Genomic DNA, 20,552 nt, shown 5'->3' with positions numbered 1-20,552 from the left:
TATTGTTGAGGTAAAGATCGAGTCTATGCTGGAGGAATTATTTTCCAAACAACCCGTGGTTTGGAAAAGCAAAGGCTCATCCGACTGTATCCACGTTTTGCATATCTTGCTGATTATGGTTATCACGCACTCACCTCAGCCATTAAAATTTCGTATCCAACCAGAAATTGTTACTGTCCCAAGTTCATCTGGCGATATGCGAAGTTAATCTCAAGTAGCCAACTGAAGGGCCAGCTGCTTTGCTATAAAAAGCGCAAACTTTTGCTTGTATATCACTTTACGTTCGTGAATTCGACAAGTATTGCATCATGAAGTTCCTCGCAGTTTTCTTCTGCTTCATTGCTTTCGGCTCCGCCACACCGTCCAAAAATGAACGTGTGGAAATTGATTCCATCCTGCTCAATGAAATGGTCGACGCCTACGTTGGGCTCCTCAAGGAAATCGATCCGATCAACATCAAGGAGGAAACCTTCTTCGACATCATTGGGTAAGTTTCCGGCTGTGGCTCATGAATCGTCTTTACATAGCCTTCATTTCAGAATCTACTTCAAAGTAAAGAACGTACACGCTGAGGGCTTCTCCAACATCTCGCACAGCATCTCATACAACTTGAGCTATCCTCTCTCAACCTTCAACGTCAACATGAGCCTTCCCAGAACCTTTGGAGCTGTCGAACTTTGGGATTCCACTTTACCTTTGATTTACGGAAACGGAAGCTTGAGGTAAGCCAAACGGCATTTTCATTTTTCATCCCCTAAACCAATGATCTTTTAGTTTCGACATCAAAAACGTTCAGTTCATGATGCAAATCGGTTTCAACATGACCTCCATGCTGTTCGAACCAGTCGTCTTCAAGCCTTCCATTGAAAACGCACAGTTCGCAATCACCGGTGTCAACCACAACGAAGTGTACAGTCAAGAAATCAGCAACAAGGTCAACAATGCGTTGAACGTTATCGTCAATGACCCAGAGATGCACGCTTCTGTTGCAGCGGACATTAGTGCCTTTTTGAATGGCAAAGCATTTTAATTTTAAGAAGACCTTCTTAAAATAAAACGATAATTAAACTTTTAACTGTTGCTCTCTCGCCTAACCCCAAGTATTGTGAAATATTCTACTGTACTGTTAGTTACTGCTTGAAGTGCTAAAAATTCGGACACGACATTTTCGAATGGCAAGACATTTTCCTGGCCATAGCCAACATCACTTTGGCAAAAAAAACACGAGCCTACAGAGTCACCGTTGCATCCAAGATGGGTGTAGATGACGGAAATGTCCACACCTGAAGCCTTTAGCCACCAGTTTTAATGTTTTAAAGATTCAGTTGTCGAATTCGGGTTCCCGCCACCGACTTTTGAGTTTTTGGGAACCGATTCCGGTTCCAATTTCTATTTTTCGGTTTCCGGTCATCAACCTTCTTGTAATGTAACATCCACTAGTTCCAGTTGTTTGCAGTTTACTTGTTATCAATGTCCAATATTCAATCCTCGCCGGTTTCTCGTTTCTTGTTTCCAATTTAGATTCCCTCAGTTTTTTTTCTCTGAGTTTCTGTATTTTAATTTCCAGCATCCGGCACCCAGTTTATGGTTTTTATAGATTCCACTTCCCGTTTTAGATATTCAGATCTCCATTTTAAGTTTCTTTGTTTTCCTTCTCCGGTTCCAGTACCTACTGACTTCCCAGTTTCTAAACTGCACATTAAATCCCAAGTTACAGATTACAAATTCCTGTTTACAACGTTTTACCTTCAGTGTCATTGCTTTAGGAAGAACCCCCCATTTGACCATCCATAGCTTTAGTTCAGGAAAGAACCCACCCCATGACCTTCAACGGCAGTCGCTTCTAGTTGAGACAGAAACCCTGCAAAGATTACTCTAGTATCAGAACCGTTTTATCTTGAAGCCCTCAGTTCATGAAAGAACCACGATAACTTTTCCACATGTTCATGTACCGATAATCAATATCTCAGTGACCTTGCACCCCCCCCCCCCCCGAAATCGCAATAAGTAGAATTGCTTTAATTCGGGAAAGACGTCCCCGCCCCCATTTGGCCTTCAGTGTCCTTGCTTTGGGTTCAAGAAAGAACTCCCAGTTTGCAGATGTCCAGTTCATAGTTTCCAGATTTCAGATTCCACTTTCAACATTTCAGTTTCCAGAGTTTAGGTTATGGTTCCCAGATTCCAGTTTCCAGATTTTATATTTTCGATTACAGTTATCAGGTTCCACTTTCTCAAAATTAGTTTCCAAAATCCAAATCATAGTTTTCAGATCCCATTTTAAAAATTCCAGTTTCCAGACCCTTGTGCAAGATTCAAATTTGTTTCTGTTTTCCAGATTCCAGTTTTCAGACTCTATTTCTTGATCTTGATCCCAGTTTCCATAATTAACTTTCCGGATTCCACTTTCAGATTTAAACTATTACAGCAGTTTGATGGTACGAAATGCGAAATTTTAGTTTCTAGGTCCTCAATTCCAGTTTCTGGATTCCAGAATCCAGATTTTTGTTTACAAATTCAAATTTATCAATTCCGCTTTCTTGATTTCAATTCCAAATCCAGGTTTTCAGATTACAGTTTCTAGAATCAAGTTTCCAGATTCCGATTCCAGATCCCAAATTCCAGTTCCCATATTTTAGTGTCCAGATTTCGATTTCCAGATTCCAGATTCCGGTTTCCAGATTCCAGTTTCGAAATACTAGTTTTCAGGTTCTAGTTTTTCGATTCCAGGTCCCAAATTCCAGTTCCCATACTTTAGTTTCCAAATTCGGTATTCCAAATTCGGGTTTCTAGATTCTAGTTTCCAGATTCCAGTTTCTAGATTCCAGTTTCCAGATTTCAGTTTCCAGATTCCAGTGTCCAGATTCCAGTGTCCAGATTCCAGTGTCCAGATTCCAGATTTCTGTTTCCAGATTTTAATTTCCATATTCCAGCTTCTAAATTCCAGTGTCCAGTTTCCAGATTCCAGATTCCAGTTTCCAGATTCCAGTTTCTAAATTCCAGTGCCTAGATTCCAGTTTCCAGAATCCAGTTTCCAGTTTTCAGATTCCAGTGGCCAGATTCCGGGTTTCTGTTTATGGATTCCAGTCTTTAGATTTCAGTTTCAAGAATCCAGTTTCAGTGTCCCTATTCCAATTGTCTTTCGACCGCCAGGACTGTAGTTTCCTCCGGTTTCCAAATTCGGGTGCCAAATAGTTGATAATTCCCAAATTTTACACACAACGGTTTTCACATTCCAGATTTTAAGCCCAAATTTGTGAATTGGGGTTTCTAGATTCCAGTTTACAGATTCTAGATTCCAGTTTTCGGACTACAGATCCAAATTTCAATCCCCAAATTTTAATTTTGAAATTGCATTTGTCAATATCCAGATTCCAGTTTCTTATTCCCAAATTCTGGTTTCCAGATTCCTGCTTCCAGTTTTCAGTTTCCAGGTTCAAGGTTCCAGTTTCCAGATTCCAGTGTCAAGATTTCAGTATCCATTTTCCAGTTTCCAGATTACAATTTCCAGATTCCAATTTCTAGATTCCAGTTTCTAAATTCTAGTTTCCAGATTCCAGATTCCAGTTTCCAGATTCCAGTTCCAGTTTCCAGATTCCAGTTTCCAGATTCCAGTTTCCAGATTCCAGTTTCCAGATTCCAGTTTCCAGATTCCAGTTTCCAGATTCCAGTTTCCAGATTCCAGTTTCCAGATTCCAGTTTCCATATTCCAGATTCCAGTTTCCAGATTCCAGTTTCCAGATTCCAGTTTCCAGATTCCAGTTTCCAGATTCCAGTTTCCAGATTCCAGTTTCCAGATTCCAGTTTCCAGATTCCAGTTTCCAGATTCCAGATTCCAGTTTCCAGATTCCAGTTTCCAGATTCCAGTTTCCATATTCCAGTTTCAAGATTCCAGTTTCCAGTTTCCAGATTCCAGTTTCCAGATTCTAGTTTCCAGTTTCCAGATTCCAGATTCCAGTTTCCAGATTCCAGTTTCCAGATTCCAGTTTCCATATTCCAGTTTCCAGATTCCAGATTCCAGTTTCCAGATTCCAGATTTCAGTTTCCCGATTCCAGTTTTCACATTCCAGTTTCCAGATTCCTGTTTCCAGATTCCAGTTTCCAGATTCCAGATTCCAGATTCCAGTTTCCAGATTCCAGTTTCCAGATTCCAGTTTCCAGATTCCAGTTTCCAGATTCCAGTTTCCAGATTTCAGTTTCCCGGTTCCAGTTTCCAGATTCCAGTTTTCACATTCTAGTTTCCAGATTCCTGTTTCCAGTTTCAGGTTTCCAGATTCTAGTTTCCAGATTCAAGATTCCAGTTTCCAGTTTTCAGATTCCAGTTTCCAGTTTCTAGATTCCAGTTTCCAGATTCCAGTTTCCAGATTCCAGTTTCTAGATTCCAGCTTCCAGATTCCAGATTTCTGTTTCCCGATTCCAGTTTCCAGATTCCAGTTTCCACATTCCAGTTTCCAGATTCCTGTTTCTAGATTCCAGTTTCAGGTTTCCAGATTCTAGTTTCCAGATTCAAGATTCCAGTTTCCAGATTCCAGTTTTCAGATTCCAATTTCCAGAATCCAGTTCCAAAGATCACAGCTCCTAAACCCTATTTCACACTTTCTTCTCCACCACACACCACACCCAATCCCCGTCTACAAGTTTAAAATTCCGATTGCCAGATTCTAGTCTTCAGTTCCAGGTTTACGTATTCTACATCCCGCATTTCGATCTCAGGACGTTGCAAATTCCATTTTCCGGGTTTCTGTTTATGGATTCCAGTCTTCAACTTCCAGTTTCCAGAATCCAGTTTCAGTTTTCTTACTCCAGTAGTCTTCAGACTGCAATTTTTACACACCAGTTTTCAGATTCGGTGGCCAAATAGTAGTTCCCAAATGTTAGTTTCCAAATGCCCTATACCAGATTTCAGATTCAAATTTTGAGGTTTCCATTACCATATCACGGTTTTCAGGTTCCAGCCTTGGCTCTCAGATTATGGTTTCCATGTTTCACTTCCCAGATTTTTTATTTCAGTTTACAGGTTCTTGATTCCAGTTCTCGGACTTCAGATTCCAAATTCCAGATACGAGACCTCACTTTAGACAGATATTCCAGTTTCAGATTCCGGTTTGGTTTTCATGTTCCACTTCCCCGATTTTTTATTTCAGTTTACAGATTCTAGATTCCAGTTTTCGGACTACAGATTTCAAAAATGAATAAGGTTTAATTCCCCAAAATTTTTAGATCATTAGCTTTATTTTAAAAAGGCTAAAATGTGTCTCAAGAATCCAAAAGAATCTAAAATTATCAAAATTTCAAAGATTTTATTTAAGTATATAATCCAAAATTTGAAGACGTTAATTGCCAGAAATTTCAAAATTCCAATATCTCCAATATTTCTAGAATTTCAAAAGTTCCTAATTTTAAAATCATTAACGTCGTAAATTCCCATTTCATCTCAACATTTCAAAAGGCCTAAAATCTCAAATTCACAAAATGTTAAATACCCAAAATCTAAAATTACAAATATTAAAATTCTCAATATTTTAAAATCAAAAATTTTTAAAATTTAATAAACCTCACAATTTCAATCTCAATCTCAAACACAATCCCAATCTCAATCCCAATCCGAATCCCAATCCCAATCTCAATCTCAATCTCAATCAAATTGCTGGCGTTAGTTGCACAACGTCATGTGGACTCATTTTTAAGGAATTTCAAATATTGATATTACGAAGTATGCTAATATATTATGAACTTAGTACATATTCCAGTGTCTTCTGTTCGTGTAAAGTAAAACCTTCGTGTCGTATTGTAAGAGCTCATTATCGGTGTCCGAGAGGACACTGGTCTAATATAATGTAATAACGTTTGCGGTTAATCACACCGTAACTACATCTTTATAAAGGATCCAATAAGCTTGCCAGTCATGCATATTAGTAACAAAGGGGGCTGATACGAGATAGGCCATATTGATTAACGCCCGCGGTGCCATCAAAACAGTAAACGGAGGGTAATGCCAGTTTCAGTTACCCACTATTCTGATACACTCGAAATCAATTTGACGTTCTCCACTCGTAAAACAGATTTAGGAAATTTGTTCCGATTTTATAATACGCCGCCGCCGCCGCCCGACGCGTATGTTCCCTACGTATTTAATTTTCTTTTGGGCGTTTTTTCCTTTTAATTTTATCTCAGGTTTACGGCGGTTTGAGCAGTTGATTGGGTGTCTAACAGGCCCTCCTGATATATGCGTGCAGAAATGGGACCTTGCGAACATTAAAGGGGATTCGGTTTTATCTAATTTCATAAGATTTGGTCCCTCGGCTAAAGCTCGATTTATGGGCGGCGTCCCTTTGGAAAGATGTTAGAGAAGTTGCTACGACTACGTAACAATTGCCAAGTCGTGAATTAGGTACACGCCATTTGGCTGTTTAACATTTATTACTACCTTTCCTGCCTTCTTATGGTGCACGTATAAACCTGTGAGAATTGTACGCAATAACGGTAAGTAGGTGCGTAATTTTGGGGAATTTCTGGTATTTAGTCGATTAGGCAAAGAAACCGCAAAAATCTAGTAAGCCGAAGCAAAAAAAAACAAAGAAACCGAAAACTCGAACCGAAACCGAAAGGAATGAAGACAATGAAGGAACCGAAAAATACACGAACTTAAGAGCAAAGAAAAAATATTGAAAATCGAAAATCATTAGACATTAAAAAAGGTGACAAGATCCAAGAAACAGATCGTAGAAAGAAACAAAGAAGACAAAAAACTAGAAAGACGAAATCGAAGAAAACGAAGACGAGGAAGACGAAGAGGAGGATGACCAAGACGAGGACGGCGAAGACGAGAATGACGAAGGCAAGAAATGAAGATGAAGATGAGGAAGACGAATACGAGGAAGACGAAGACGCGTAAAACGAAGACAAAAAATATCAAGACGAAGAAGACAAAGACGAGAAAGAAAAAGGCCAGGATGACGGAAACAAAAAGGAAGACGAGGAAACCAGGTAGATGAGGGAGACGAGGAAAACTAGGAAGACGAAATCAACGAAAGAGAAAGAGAGAGGAGATTACAAAGATGATGATGATAGAAAAGACGTAAAAACAAAGGATGTGATTTCAAAAAAACCGAAGACAATCAAACCTAACTTGAGTGTAATTGGATAGGTGGGGGGAGGGGGCTACAGAGAATCTTTAAAAAAGATGATTGACTTAAGTACTAGGCGTCACTTTGGAGGGGCGTTAATTAATAATAATGAATTCAAAAAAGATAGGTAGGGATTAATGTGGAGAAATTTTTGACGGCATTACGAGCTCGTTACTGACGTGATAAGTGGATGGTCTAAAAGTATGCTATCTCTATTTCACCTTCAATTCTGCTCTCTATTTGAGATATGCCACCTATTTCTCTTTCAATGTTACCCTCTATTTCACTTTCATTTATTCCTCTCCACTTCATCCTCAATTCTTTCCCCTATTTCACGTTCTACGCCATTTTTCACCTTCAATTTTGATCTTCTGTGACATTGGGATCGCCGCGTCTACGTATAAAGTATTGGCTTAACCTTAAAAGCAGCGTACAGAACTTGCGTCTACGTTTGACCTTCAGTGGCATTGTTATTTAGTTTAGACACCAACCAACCCCAGCGCTTGACCTTCAGTAACATTTAGTTTAGAGAACAACCACGCTTGAACTTGGTGCATGCGCAGATCTTAACGTTAAAGTGGTCTGAAATCGATGTTGTTAACCAATTTCTAAATGAAGGGATTTTCTACTGCGACCTCGCATTTATCAGTGAAGGGAACAAAAAGAGAGTTAACCTTTGTCATTTTATTATTTTAAACCTTGAGCTTTGAACTTTGAATTTTGAATTTCGAATTTCGAAATTCGGAATTCGGAATTTTGAGCTTTGAACTTTAGCTGAAATCGGTGTTGTTTACGTACTTCTAACTGAAGGGATTCGGTTTTCTACAACGCAGAAGTGGAGTAAGCGTTTTAATTAAACGTGCTAATGTTTTCTTTGTCACAAAGGATTATTGTTAATGCTCAGGCCCAAGTTATTTATCAGCGAAGGGAACAAAGGAAGGGTTAACTTTTGTGATTAAAACTCGTGAAAATAACATTGTTAACAAACGCGCACGTATTCGGAAAATCATTTCTCTTCATAATCTCTTCCAAATCTTATCAAAACTTCTTCAAAATTTCTTCAAAATCTTTTAAAGTTTCTTCAAAATCTTTGCATAATCTCTTTAAAGTGTTCATAGTCTCCTCAAAATATCTTCAAAATCTTGAGCTTTAAACTTTGAGCACTGAGCTTTGAATTTTGAATTTTGAAAATTTTGAATTTGAAATTTTCTTCAAAATCGCTTCAAAATTTCTTCAAAGTCTCTTCGAAATATCTTCAAAATCTTGAGCTTCGAACTTTGAGCACTGAGCTTTGAATTTTGAATTTTGAAAATTTTGAATTTGGAATTTGAAATTTTGTTCAAAATCGCTTCAAAATCTCTTCAAAATTTCTTCAAAATCTCTTCAAAATCTTTTTATAATCTCTTCAAAATGTCTTAAAAATCTTTTCAAAAAAATTTTCAAAATCTCTTCAGTCTCTTCAAAATATCTCCAAATTTTTTAAGTTTCCTGAAAAGCCCTTCAAAATCTATTCATAATCTCTTTAAAATCTGTTCAAGTTTCTTCAAAATCTTTGCATAATCTCTTCAAAGTGTCTTCAAAGTTTCCTTAAAATATCTTCAAAATCTCTTTAAAATCTTGAGCACTGAGCCTTGAATTTTGAAAATTTTGAATTTGGAATTTGAAATTTTCTTCACAATCTTTTCAAAATTTCTTCAAAATCTCTTTAAAATCTCTTCAAAATTTCCCGAAAATGTCTTCAAAATCTTTTTAAAATGTCATGAAAATCCAAAATAAAAGTGCATAATTTTTCGCATGATATTTGCTCCTTTTGTGATAGTTCAAATCTTTCAGAACCATTGCGGTATAGCGACAAATTGCGTTTTCTGCAATTAATACACAGTTAAGTTAAATGCTGGCGAAATGACGTCCGGAAAGCATCAATTAAGAGAAAATCCATAGAAGTGAAGGTGCTGGGTCGCTAAAATCCAATTTGCAGTTCCCATTGGTCAAATTCCGAAATACTGTCTCTCCAAGGAGGGCCGTACCAAGTTTGTTTTGCATGAAAACCATCATCTACGAAAGGACATTTTGATATGATGATTTTAATTTATGCAACATTAAGAAATTTAAAAATTTGAATTTTGAATTGGGGTTTTGAGTTTCGAATTTTGAATTCGAATATTTATATATCTCGAATATCTCGAATATCTGGAATATCTCGAATTTCTCTAATATCTCGAATATCTCGAATATCTTGAATATCTCGAATATCTCGAATATCTCGAATATCTCGAATATCTCGAATATCTCGAATATCTCGAATATCTCGAATATCGCGAATATCTCGAATATCTCGAATATCTCGAATATCTCGAATATCTCGAATATCTCGAATATCTCGAATATCTCGAATATCTCGAACATCTCGAATATCTCGAATATCACGAATACCTCGATTATCTTGAATGTCTCGAATATCTCGGATGAATATCTCGAGCATCTCGTACATCTCGAAGATCTCGAATATCTCGAATATCTCGAGTATCTCGAATATCTCAAAATATCTCGAATATCTCGAGTATCTCGAGTATCTCGGATATCTCGAACGTTTCGAATATAATAATAATAATAAACCGATACAACGAAATATCGAAGGATCCTCAGTATTACAATCACTTTTAACGACAATTTATTTTAATCTTACAAAATACATTTTATAGTTAACAAAAATGCATCAAATTCATGTCTTGGGCTTTGAGATAATGCTCTTGGTTTTTTTTCCCAACGATCTTGGTGCATAAATAACGATTTTGACATGTTTTGATCAAAATCCATGTGGTCCATAAAAATAGATCAAATTCATGTTTAGATCATTGAGATAATGCTCTTGATCTTTTTTCCAACGATCTTGGTGCATAAATAACGATTTTGACATGTTTTGATCAAAATCCANGTCTAAAATCTCAAATTCACAAAATGTTAAATACCCAAAATCTAAAATTACAAATATTAAAATTCTCAATATTTTAAAATCAAAAATTTTTAAAATTTAATAAACCTCACAATTTCAATCTCAATCTCAAACACAATCCCAATCTCAATCCCAATCCGAATCCCAATCCCAATCTCAATCTCAATCTCAATCAAATTGCTGGCGTTAGTTGCACAACGTCATGTGGACTCATTTTTAAGGAATTTCAAATATTGATATTACGAAGTATGCTAATATATTATGAACTTAGTACATATTCCAGTGTCTTCTGTTCGTGTAAAGTAAAACCTTCGTGTCGTATTGTAAGAGCTCATTATCGGTGTCCGAGAGGACACTGGTCTAATATAATGTAATAACGTTTGCGGTTAATCACACCGTAACTACATCTTTATAAAGGATCCAATAAGCTTGCCAGTCATGCATATTAGTAACAAAGGGGGCTGATACGAGATAGGCCATATTGATTAACGCCCGCGGTGCCATCAAAACAGTAAACGGAGGGTAATGCCAGTTTCAGTTACCCACTATTCTGATACACTCGAAATCAATTTGACGTTCCCCACTCGTAAAACAGATTTAGGAAATTTGTTCCGATTTTATAATACGCCGCCGCCGCCGCCGCCCGACGCGTATGTTCCCTACGTATTTAATTTTCTTTTGGGCGTTTTTTCCTTTTAATTTTATCTCAGGTTTACGGCGGTTTGAGCAGTTGATTGGGTGTCTAACAGGCCCTCCTGATATATGCGTGCAGAAATGGGACCTTGCGAACATTAAAGGGGATTCGGTTTTATCTAATTTCATAAGATTTGGTCCCTCGGCTAAAGCTCGATTTATGGGCGGCGTCCCTTTGGAAAGATGTTAGAGAAATTGCTACGACTACGTAACAATTGCCAAGTCGTGAATTAGGTACACGCCATTTGGCAGTTTAACATTTATTACCTACTACCTTCCTTGCCTTCTTATGGTGCACGTATAAACCTTTGAGAATTGTACGCAATAACGGTAGGTAGGTGCGTAATTTTGGGGAATTTCTGGTATTTAGTCGATTAAGCAAAGAAACCGCAAAAATCTAGTAAGCCGAAACAAAAAAAAACAAAGAAACCGAAAACTCGAACCGAAACCGAGAGGAATGAAGACAATGAAGGAACCGAAAAATACACGAACATAAGAACAAAGGAAAAAATATTGAAAATCGAAAATCATTAGACATCAAAAAAGGTGACAAGATCCAAGAAACAGATCGTAGAAAGAAACGAAAAGGATCCAAAACACGAACACAAAGAATAGACCGAAAGTAGCGAAGAGACCGAAGGGGCTCAAGAAAAAAGAAAACCGGTTAAAATGAAGAAAATAAAGAAACTGAAAAGCTTAAGAGACTAGGTATGTAATCGAGAAAATAAAAAATAAACAAATCTGGTTTAAAAAAAGATATCGAAGAAACCTATTAAAATGAAATACCAAATAAAAAAAGAAGAAACCGAAAACCCGAACCAAAAGAAATGAACAAATCGGCTACAACGAATCAAGTGTCTTAATTACAAAGCGCTATTTTGAAGGGGCGTTATTAATTAAAAAAACACAGGTAGGGATTAATCTGGAGAGATTTTTTGACGGCCTTAGGGGCGAGTCGCGCGAGAGATCACTATTGACGTGATGAGTGAGTAGGTAAACTTTGCTAATTGTAGCGCACTTTGACCTTGAAAACGCAGAAGTGGATTAAGCGTTTCAATTAAACGTGCTAATGTTTTCTTGACACAAAGGATTATTGCTAATGCTCAGGCGCAAGTTATTTATCAGCGAAGGGAACAAAGGAAGGGTTGACTTTTGTGATTAAAACTCGTGACAATAACATTGTATTCGGAAAATCGTTTCTCTTCATAATCTCTTCCAAATCTTATCAAGACTTCTTCAAAATCTCTTCAAAATTTCTTCAAAATCTCTTCAAAATTTCTTCAACATCTCTTCAAAATCTCTTAAAAATTTTTTCAAAATTTCTTCAAAATCTCTTCAAGGTTTCTTCAAAATCTTTTTAAGTTTCTTCAAAATCTTTGCATAATCTCTTTAAAGTGTCTTCATAGTCTCCTCAAAATATCTTCAAAATCTTGAGCTTTAAACTTTGAGCACTGAGCTTTGAATTTTGAATTTTGAAAATTTTGAATTTGAAATTTTCTTCAAAATCTCTTCAAAATTTCTTCAAAATCGCTTCAAAATCTCTTTAAAATTTCTTCAAAGTTTCTTCAAAATCTCTTCAAAATTTCTTCAAAATCTCTTTAAAATTCCTTCAAAATCTTTTCAAAATCACTTCAAAGTCTCTTCAAAATCTTCGAAATATCTTCAAAATCTCTTTAAATTTCCTGAAAAGCCCTTCAAAATCTATTCACAATCTTTTAAAATCTATTCAAGTTTCTTCAAAATCTTTGCATAATCTCTTCAAAGTGTCTTTAAAGTCTCCTCAAAATCTCTTTAAAATCTTGAGCTTTGAACTTTGAACACTGAGCTTTGAATTTTGAATTTGTAATTTGAAATTTTCTTGAAAATCGCTTCAAAATCTCTTCAAAATCTCTTCAAAATCTCTTCAAAATCTCTTCAAAATCTCTTTAAAATCTCTTGAAAATTTCTTTAAAATCTTTTCAAAATTTCTTCAAAATCTCTTCAAAATCTTCGAAATATCTTGCAACATTTTTTTTAAATTTCCTGAAAAGCCCTTCAAAATCTACTCATAATCTCTTTAAAATCTCTTCAAGTTTTTTCAAAATCTTTGCATAATCTCTTCAAAGTCTCGTCAAAATATCTTCAAAATCTTGAGCTTTGAACTTTAAGCACTAAGCTTTGAAAATTTTAAATTTGGAATTTGAAATTTTCTTCAAAATCGCTTCAAAATCTCTTTAAAATTTCTTCAGTTTCTTCAAAATCTCTTCAAAATTTCTTAAAAATCTTTGCATAATCTCTTCAAAGTGTCTCCAAAGTCTCCTCAAAATATCTTCATAATCTCTTCAAAATCTTGAGCTTTGAACTTTGAGCACTGAGCTTTGAATTTTGAATTTTGAACATTTCAAATTTGGAATTTGAAATCACTTCACGATTTGTTCAAAATCTCTTAAACATCTCAAAATTTCTATAAAACCTCTTCAAAATATCTTCAAAATTTCTAAAGTCTCCAAAATCTTCGAAATATTTTCAAAATCTCTTAAAAATTTCCTCAACAGCCGTTCAAAATCTATTCATAATCCCTTTAAAATCTCTTCAAGTTTCTTCAAAATCTTTGCATAATCTCTTCCAGTGTCTTCAAAGTCTCCTCAAAATATCCTTAATATCTCTTCAAAATCTTGAGGTTTGAGCTTTGAACTTTGAGCACTGAGCTTTGAATTTTGAATTTTGAATTCTGAATTTTGAATTTTGAAAATTTTGAATTTGTAATTTGAAATTTTCTTCAAAATCGCTTCAAAATTTCTACAGTTTCTTCAAAATATCTTCAAAATCTCTTTAAAATCTCTTCAAAATCGTTTCAAAATCTCTTCAAAATTTCTCGAAAATGTCTTCAAAATCTTTTTAAAATGTCCTGAAAATCCAAAATAAAAGTGTAGAATTCTTCGCATGAAATTTGTTCCTTTTGTGATAGTTCAAATCTTTCAGAACCATTGCGGTATAGCGACAAATTGCGTTTTCTGCTAAGTTAAATGTATCAATTAAAAGCATCAATTAACAGAAAATCCATAGAAGTAAAGGTGCAAGGTCGCTAAAATCCAATTTGCAGTTCCCATTGGTCAAATTCCGAAATATTGTCTCTCCAAGGAGGGCCGTACCAAGTTTGTTTTGCATGCAAAATTAAGAAATTTAAAAATTTGAATTTTGAATTGGGGTTTTGAGTTTTTAATTTTGAATTCGAATATTTATATATCTCGAATATCTCGAGTTTCTCGAATATCTCGAATATCTCGAATATCTCAAACATCTCGAATATCTCGAACATCTCGAAAATCTCGAATATCACGAATACCTCGATTATCTTGAATGTCTCGAATATCTCGGATAAATATCTCGAGTATCTCGTACATCACGAAGATCTCGAATACCTTGAATAGCTCGAGTATCTCGAGATTATCGAATATCTTAAAATATCTCGAATATCTCGAGTATCTCGAGTATCTCGGATATCTCGAACGTTTCGAATATCTCCAATATCTCGAATATCTCGGATGAATATCTCGAATATCTCGTACATCTCGAATATCTCGGATGAATATCTCGAATACCTTGTACATCTCGAATTTCTCGAATATCTCAAAGATCTTGAATATCTCGAATATCTGGAATATAACGAATATCTCGAATATGTCGAATATGTCGAATATCTCGAATATCTCGAATATCACGAATATCTCGAATATCTCGAATACCTCGAATATCTCGAATATTTTGAATACATACTAATTGCATATCGGACAAAGACAAACTAGGCCGAAAACTTATGTGATTGAGAAGATACAAAACAGAAGAGAACAGATCGGGGAGGCCTAAGAAACAAAACAGATCGGCAGGACAAGGAGTGGCACAAGAAGGAGAAGAAGAACCCGCCCTCTGAGGCACCAGCTCGACTTTACTCTGGCATCGATGCATTATTACTCCCGTCATGTGTTCGCGGCACATAATAAGCGCGCCCTCTCCCGTTATTTTAATTAAATTATAATAAAATGTGCGACGACCAATATAACAATTTACGATTAGAATTTAGGAATCGCGTGAGACGTCGGCGTAAATAAAAAAAGCGATACGGCGAAACGTTTTATTAAATCGCGCGTTTAAGTGGACGCTATCAATAACCAGCTCATATACGAAGACGCTTTAACGGCACACGAGAGGCGTCTTCTCGTGACTCATTTTAATGATAACATTGCGCAATGCGATAACCTAGCGCGTAATTAGCGTAATTACCGGTAGTTTGCACCTGCCTCAGTAAAACGCTGGAAGGACGATCGTATGTAGGTTGATTTTGCTCGCATGCAAACCACTTTCCCTCAATGGAAGAAAAGGTGGTCCAAGCGATTGTTGCTGGCCTTTCCCGTAGTTGTTTACGAACGATACCGACGTGCGTGATTGCGCTGAGATCACCTTTAAGAAATGAATGTGTCAATTCTTCAGTTTCTTTTGTAAAATTCGAGAAAGCGGTTCGAGATGAACAAGGTCTTGCCTTTGTTGTTGGTGGCGTGCGTGACGTACGCGCACCCCACGATGTACAAGTTGAATGAAAACGACAAACTGGAACCGGGTGAGTTGTGCACTTTTAAAGGGCCCGCCCTCAAACGCGCGGTTGCGTCACTTTCCAGATTTGGTTCCGGTTTCGTCCACCGTCATTCCGCTTCCGATTTACCAAGTGAGTTACGGAGTTAAGGTGGCTCATGGTGAGAGCGAGAAAAAGTCGCCCGTCGAGAAACCGGAGGGGCCGATTACGCTGATTACAGGTAGGCATTCGACATTAACAAGTGCGTTTTACCTTGAATTCCTTTTGGATCAACGTGATATGTGTATGACGTAGATTTAGCTGGTCAGTTATATGTGTAGGAGGAGGAGCGGGTACATTCGGTCATAAAAGTGTATGAATTATAGGTTCCGGTTCCGCGCTGCTTAGGTAGAATTATTTCTTTTAAGGGTTCCGGTTCCAGTTCTGTGACTTCAATATTTTCGGTTCCGGTTCCAGTTTTTTTGTAATGTGTAGTGTGAGAGTTTTTACGGAAACATTTGTTCATTATACCCCTGGGTTTGTACGTATGGAAAATTCCCGCTCGGACACCATAAAGTGTTAGTCTCAAATGATGTTACCAAAATAGACGGAGACGGAGTCATTCAATGTAAGGTACTACTTCCTCAAAATTTATTTCAAACTAAATAAGAATGAATGTTTCCTTTGTGTTTCTCGTGTACCAAAAGCTTCAATCGGAGCGACTGCCGACAGCAAAATTAACGCTTTCTTTCAAAATAACTCCAGACAGCCTCGTTTGCTCCTCGCTTAGTTTTCCTATTTAAGCAAAACCACCTCTAATTTCTCTACACCGCCAGAATTGATACAACACCTGCATTGCTTATCTCGTACGTGACATTTTTTTATCGAAAATTCAAGTAATTCTTGTCCGACCAGATAAACATATAAACAAATTTCGATTAAATGTTCCCTAAGTTACGCGTTTTAAATTTATCATACAAATTAAATACGACAAATAGAATCAAATGAATTAACCGATTAACGACTAAATTTGCAATAAGAGAAACCCCAAAAAAAGGCGTTCTTTGCATTCACGTGGTCATCTTAATTAGCTGTTGCCTCTCTACTTAATCCCTACTTCGTTTTTAATTCTCTACCACGCCCCAAAATGGCGCTAATTAATTAAATCGGCCATCTCTACTTTACGCGCGTTAGGGTTATCCATCAACCCCTAAGGACGTTTTTAAAAGTGCAACCTAATGCTCCTCACGAACCTCCATGATATCATTCTGCGTCATCCTGGTTGAGCTGTTTTGGTCACGTAAAACACATTAAGATTGTATTACGGCCCGTCAAACTGGCGTTGGTAATTTTCGCAAGATATTAATAGTCCAGCAGCCACCGGCTGTTTTTTTCAGTGATTAATAGCACGCCAAATTTTCGGGGTTCGACGACATGATCAAGGTCTCGAAGAGATCCACCCACAAAAAAAAGTTGAGGTTGCGCTTTTAACATGCGCAAATGCGCAATTAAAGAGTTTAAAAAACCGGAAATTCCGATTACTTCCGGAGAAAAACCGAAATTTACCGATTTGGTTTTTATTTGGTTGATTTTTGATTTGATTATATTTGAGCTGATACAAAAAAAATTCAAAAAACACTTTCTCATTGTCACTTTTTGAGCTCTACAAAACATTTTTCGTTTCGGAAAAATCATCATCAACTTTATTTTTTATATGGCCCGTAAAAAAGTACACACTGTATTGAGTACCATTTTTTAATAAACGGCAGAGCAGAGCAATGGAAACTTTATAGGACAATCGATAGTGTCCGTCTGTCTGTCCGCCTGTCCGTCCGGTTCAAACTTTGCACAGTTGACCTGTAGACCGCACGTAACAAGCCTATTGACACTGAGGTGCTCTGTCGCTTTTTTACACAACTGTTGGTTTCAACAGGATGGTGCATCCGCTCATAACTCCCTAATCCTGCGAGAATACCTACCGGGTAACTTTGGTGTTTTTCTCGACAGGATAAAAGAAAGAGTCTGAAACTCAGGTGGAGCGCATAGGAGGCCCTGAAAGGGGCATAGAGGGGCCTATGGAGATGTGTTAGATAGAAAGGTGCCGCAGTCCAGTGCCCTTCGGTCTCTAGAAAAGAAGTAAATATCCCTGCTCTGAAATCGCTCTGGATAGAAACCATTTGCCATTTATAAATAAAAAGCTTATAGAGAATTCTGGATTCAGCATATTGCATTTCGTGATAAGAATTCGTCATATTCGCTTTCATTCCTTACTTCAGGTGACTATTCCTTTATCGACTTGATGGCGACTTGATGGCGCTTCGATGTCGCTCTAGAAAATTCGCTATGGAATATTTTGAAAACAATGTGGAACGCTTCGTAGGGCCCAGAATTTTTGATGAAAGGTTATGGGTAGCTGTGGGTGAGCGATGGAATATGCTGTCCCAGAAATCTTAGCAAGGACCCTTGAAATCTATGGAAATAAAATCAGTTTGGTGGAAGAGAATGGTGATGGAGACGAAAACGATCGAAAATTAAAACCGTTTTTAATTACGTCCTACCCAGCAGTCTTAAAAATACGGGACCGGTGTCAAAATTCAAGTTTTTTTAGGGCGCATCTAACGAATGTAGTCTTGACGTAATCGGGGGCCCATTGAACTAATTAATTATACTTATCGAAATAGTCGGAATGAAATCTCCAAATTCGGCAGTCCAGCAATGCCCTTTTGTTCCTTGAAATGTGAGGTTAAACGGTGGGGTCTACTATCACGTTGATATTTTCGTAAACTGCACGGTTTTAATGCTGGTTTTTCGTATACCATTAGAAAACTAAAATCCATTAAGGGGTAATTAACGGATAAGATTCATTCTCTCTCCTGGCAAGAAAGCTTTCGGTGGCTGTAAAAACAATTTAAATATTCCTACGGGAACGGTTGCAAACGGCGGATTAACTGCAGCATTATTTACGGTAGCGACGGCTGAAACGCAACTCTCGAAATTAAATCGATTACCTTTAAGCTTCTATCCTCAACTCCTAAATAGTGTCGGAAGTGGCAATCTTCGTAACGAGGCGCCCAACTTAAAACGGTTCTAGACACCGGGTGTTCATCTACAGAGTGATCACTAAAACTGGTAATTTCAAGGCGGAAAAAAGGTGTTAGAGTATCTTCATATGATCGTTTTAAGACCCTTTGTAGAGTAGTACACAACGTTCAGAATTCATGGAATATTCCGAGGAATATTCTAGTGAAAGGTGTCATCGAAATAAATGGCTTTTTGTACTAACTATACTTTTCCCGCGCGGCTCTTTTTCGAGATCAGCGGGTGACCTGAGGGGGGGGGGGTTAGGAATTAATTTTACCTTTCATAGATTCTAATTAAAGATCTCAACCGTTTTCTACCAATTACCGCCCTTCTTTCTAACCCCTTATCAAAAGAGGTGGTTGGAGAGGGGGGGGGGGGGGGAGTGGAACTGGTTTTATCCTTCATGGTACTCTAATGAAAGGTCTCAATGAGAGGAATTAATATCTACCAACCATACACACATACGCATGCCTTTAGTGGTGTGAAGTAAAATGTTTGAAATTTAAAAATGAGGGGGGGGGGGGTAACACCTACCATTCATGGTATTCTAGGTGACCTGAGGGGGGGGGGTTAGGAATTAATTTTACCTGTTATGGTATTCTAATTAAATATTTCAACTAAAGGAACCGTTCTCTGACAATTACCACCCTTCTTTCTGACCCCTTGTCAAAAGAGGAGGTTGGAGGGGGGGGAGTGAAACTGGTTTTATCCTTCATGGTACTCTAATGAAAGGTCTCAACGAGAGGAATTAATATCTACCAATCATAGTCCTTCTCCTCGACCCCTTATCATGATCGGATAAATTCCATTATATCTCAAAATTAGTGCCAAATTTCGAGTCAGAGGTTTAGAAATTAATTTTACCTTTTATGGTATTCTAATAAATATCTCAACTAAAGGAACCGTTTTCTACCAATTACCGCCTTTCTTTCTGACCCCTTATCAAAAGAGTGGGGGGTTGGAGAGGGAGGGGGGGAGTGGAACTGGTTTTATCCTTCATGGTACTCTAATGAAAGGTCTCAATGAGAGGAATTAATATCTACCAACCATAATCCCCCCCCCCCTCGGCCCCTTATCGTGATCGGATATATTCCATTATATCTCAAAATTAGAGCCAAATTCCGAGTCAGAGAACGACGTCTACGGTACAGGGTGATAATCAGAATAGGAGTGTTCAGGATCAGTGTTGAGTAGGAGCCAGGATCACGCTCGATCGTTTGAAGTCAAAGTTATGATGGTCAGTGAGTCAGGGTCAGTGTTGGATCAGAGTCAGTCGGACTCAATCATAATGAGTCAAAGTCAAGTCGAGATCGAGTTCAAGTTAAAGTCAGTGATGGCTTTGATAATCCAAACAAAATTATGTTGTAGCTTCACAAATCGCACTTCAAAGACAATGGTTTGTGTCTTTGCCTAATAGAGTGACCAAATGGGGATTTTTACTTTGAAAGCTTGGAACATGCCACAAAGAGAACAGCGGCAAGTAATTTTTTGTTAGAAAACAAAAGTTAATGACTAGAGATGTAGAAATTATGTCGGATATATTCGGAATACTCCCCCAACAACAACATGAAAGGAAACTTGTACGCTGTTCACTCGAGGCGGTATTAGAGAGAAACTTTCCACGTTTGCTATTTTGTACATAAACAGTTTCCCTTCGAACAATAGACACTTATTTCATTTAGCATTAAACCGACGTGTTATTTTATTCCCGGTTATAACAATAACGTATGTTTATTTCAAATTCGAAACATTATTTTAATACTTTCTTCTTTATTTTTGCAGCCCACTCGAAAAAGAAGGTACTCGCGAGCGAAAAGCAGAAAAATAATGAAAAGTCTACAGTGAGGGAAATTAAAAATTAACATTAGACATCGTTAACGGAAGGCAAAAGAAAACGTTTCGTTCATCTTAAGAAGGGGGAGGAGGAAGGTGTTCCGGTCTTCAACACCAACACTAATCAGCATCCCATTAACCAAAGACATGTTAACGCGCGTACAAAACAATTTTTAATTTGTTTACTAATTATATGGATTTTGTTAATAAATTATTTACAAACATTCGCTTCTGATCATGCCAAACCTTCATTTTACCGAATTATCTAAAATCCCAAATTTTAAAATCCCAAATTCCTAAAACCGTAAAACCCTTGTCAACA

The 20,552-nt window shown here is 37.2% G+C and overlaps 2 protein-coding genes across 2 annotated transcripts; both read left to right on the top strand.

The window, feature by feature from the left end:
• Positions 1-264: 264 nt before the first annotated feature.
• LOC116160882 lies at positions 265-1,075 on the top strand. Its single transcript, XM_031474027.1, has 3 exons — positions 265-487; positions 540-722; positions 775-1,075. The coding sequence occupies exons 1-3, from the start codon at positions 309-311 to the stop codon at positions 1,028-1,030; spliced, it is 618 nt and encodes a 205-aa protein (XP_031329887.1). The 5' UTR covers positions 265-308; the 3' UTR covers positions 1,031-1,075.
• Positions 1,076-15,152: 14,077 nt separating this feature from the next.
• On the top strand, positions 15,153-20,454 carry LOC116161813. Its single transcript, XM_031475282.1, has 3 exons — positions 15,153-15,364; positions 15,423-15,557; positions 20,180-20,454. Exons 1-3 carry the CDS (start codon positions 15,271-15,273, stop codon positions 20,257-20,259), a joined length of 309 nt encoding a protein of 102 aa, XP_031331142.1. The 5' UTR covers positions 15,153-15,270; the 3' UTR covers positions 20,260-20,454.
• Positions 20,455-20,552: the final 98 nt, after the last annotated feature.

Source organism: Photinus pyralis, unplaced genomic scaffold (assembly GCF_008802855.1).
Source record: "Photinus pyralis isolate 1611_PpyrPB1 unplaced genomic scaffold, Ppyr1.3 Ppyr1.4_LG10, whole genome shotgun sequence".
NCBI classification, from domain to species: Eukaryota; Metazoa; Arthropoda; class Insecta; order Coleoptera; family Lampyridae; genus Photinus; species Photinus pyralis.
Note: the sequence above shows the minus strand (reverse complement) of the source record. Positions and strands in the feature narration are given on the sequence as shown.

Excerpts from the sequence above, each read along its gene's own strand:
- LOC116160882 (XM_031474027.1), top strand. The coding sequence starts at position 309 with ATGAAGTTCCTCGCAGTTTTCTTCTGCTTCATTGCTTTCGGCTCCGCC. Across the intron at positions 488-539 it reads ACCTTCTTCGACATCATTGG|AATCTACTTCAAAGTAAAGA; the intron begins GTAAGTTTCCGG and ends CCTTCATTTCAG. Across the intron at positions 723-774 it reads TACGGAAACGGAAGCTTGAG|TTTCGACATCAAAAACGTTC; the intron begins GTAAGCCAAACG and ends ATGATCTTTTAG.
- LOC116161813 (XM_031475282.1), top strand. The coding sequence starts at position 15,271 with ATGAACAAGGTCTTGCCTTTGTTGTTGGTGGCGTGCGTGACGTACGCG. Across the intron at positions 15,365-15,422 it reads AAACGACAAACTGGAACCGG|ATTTGGTTCCGGTTTCGTCC; the intron begins GTGAGTTGTGCA and ends GTCACTTTCCAG. Across the intron at positions 15,558-20,179 it reads GCCGATTACGCTGATTACAG|CCCACTCGAAAAAGAAGGTA; the intron begins GTAGGCATTCGA and ends TTATTTTTGCAG.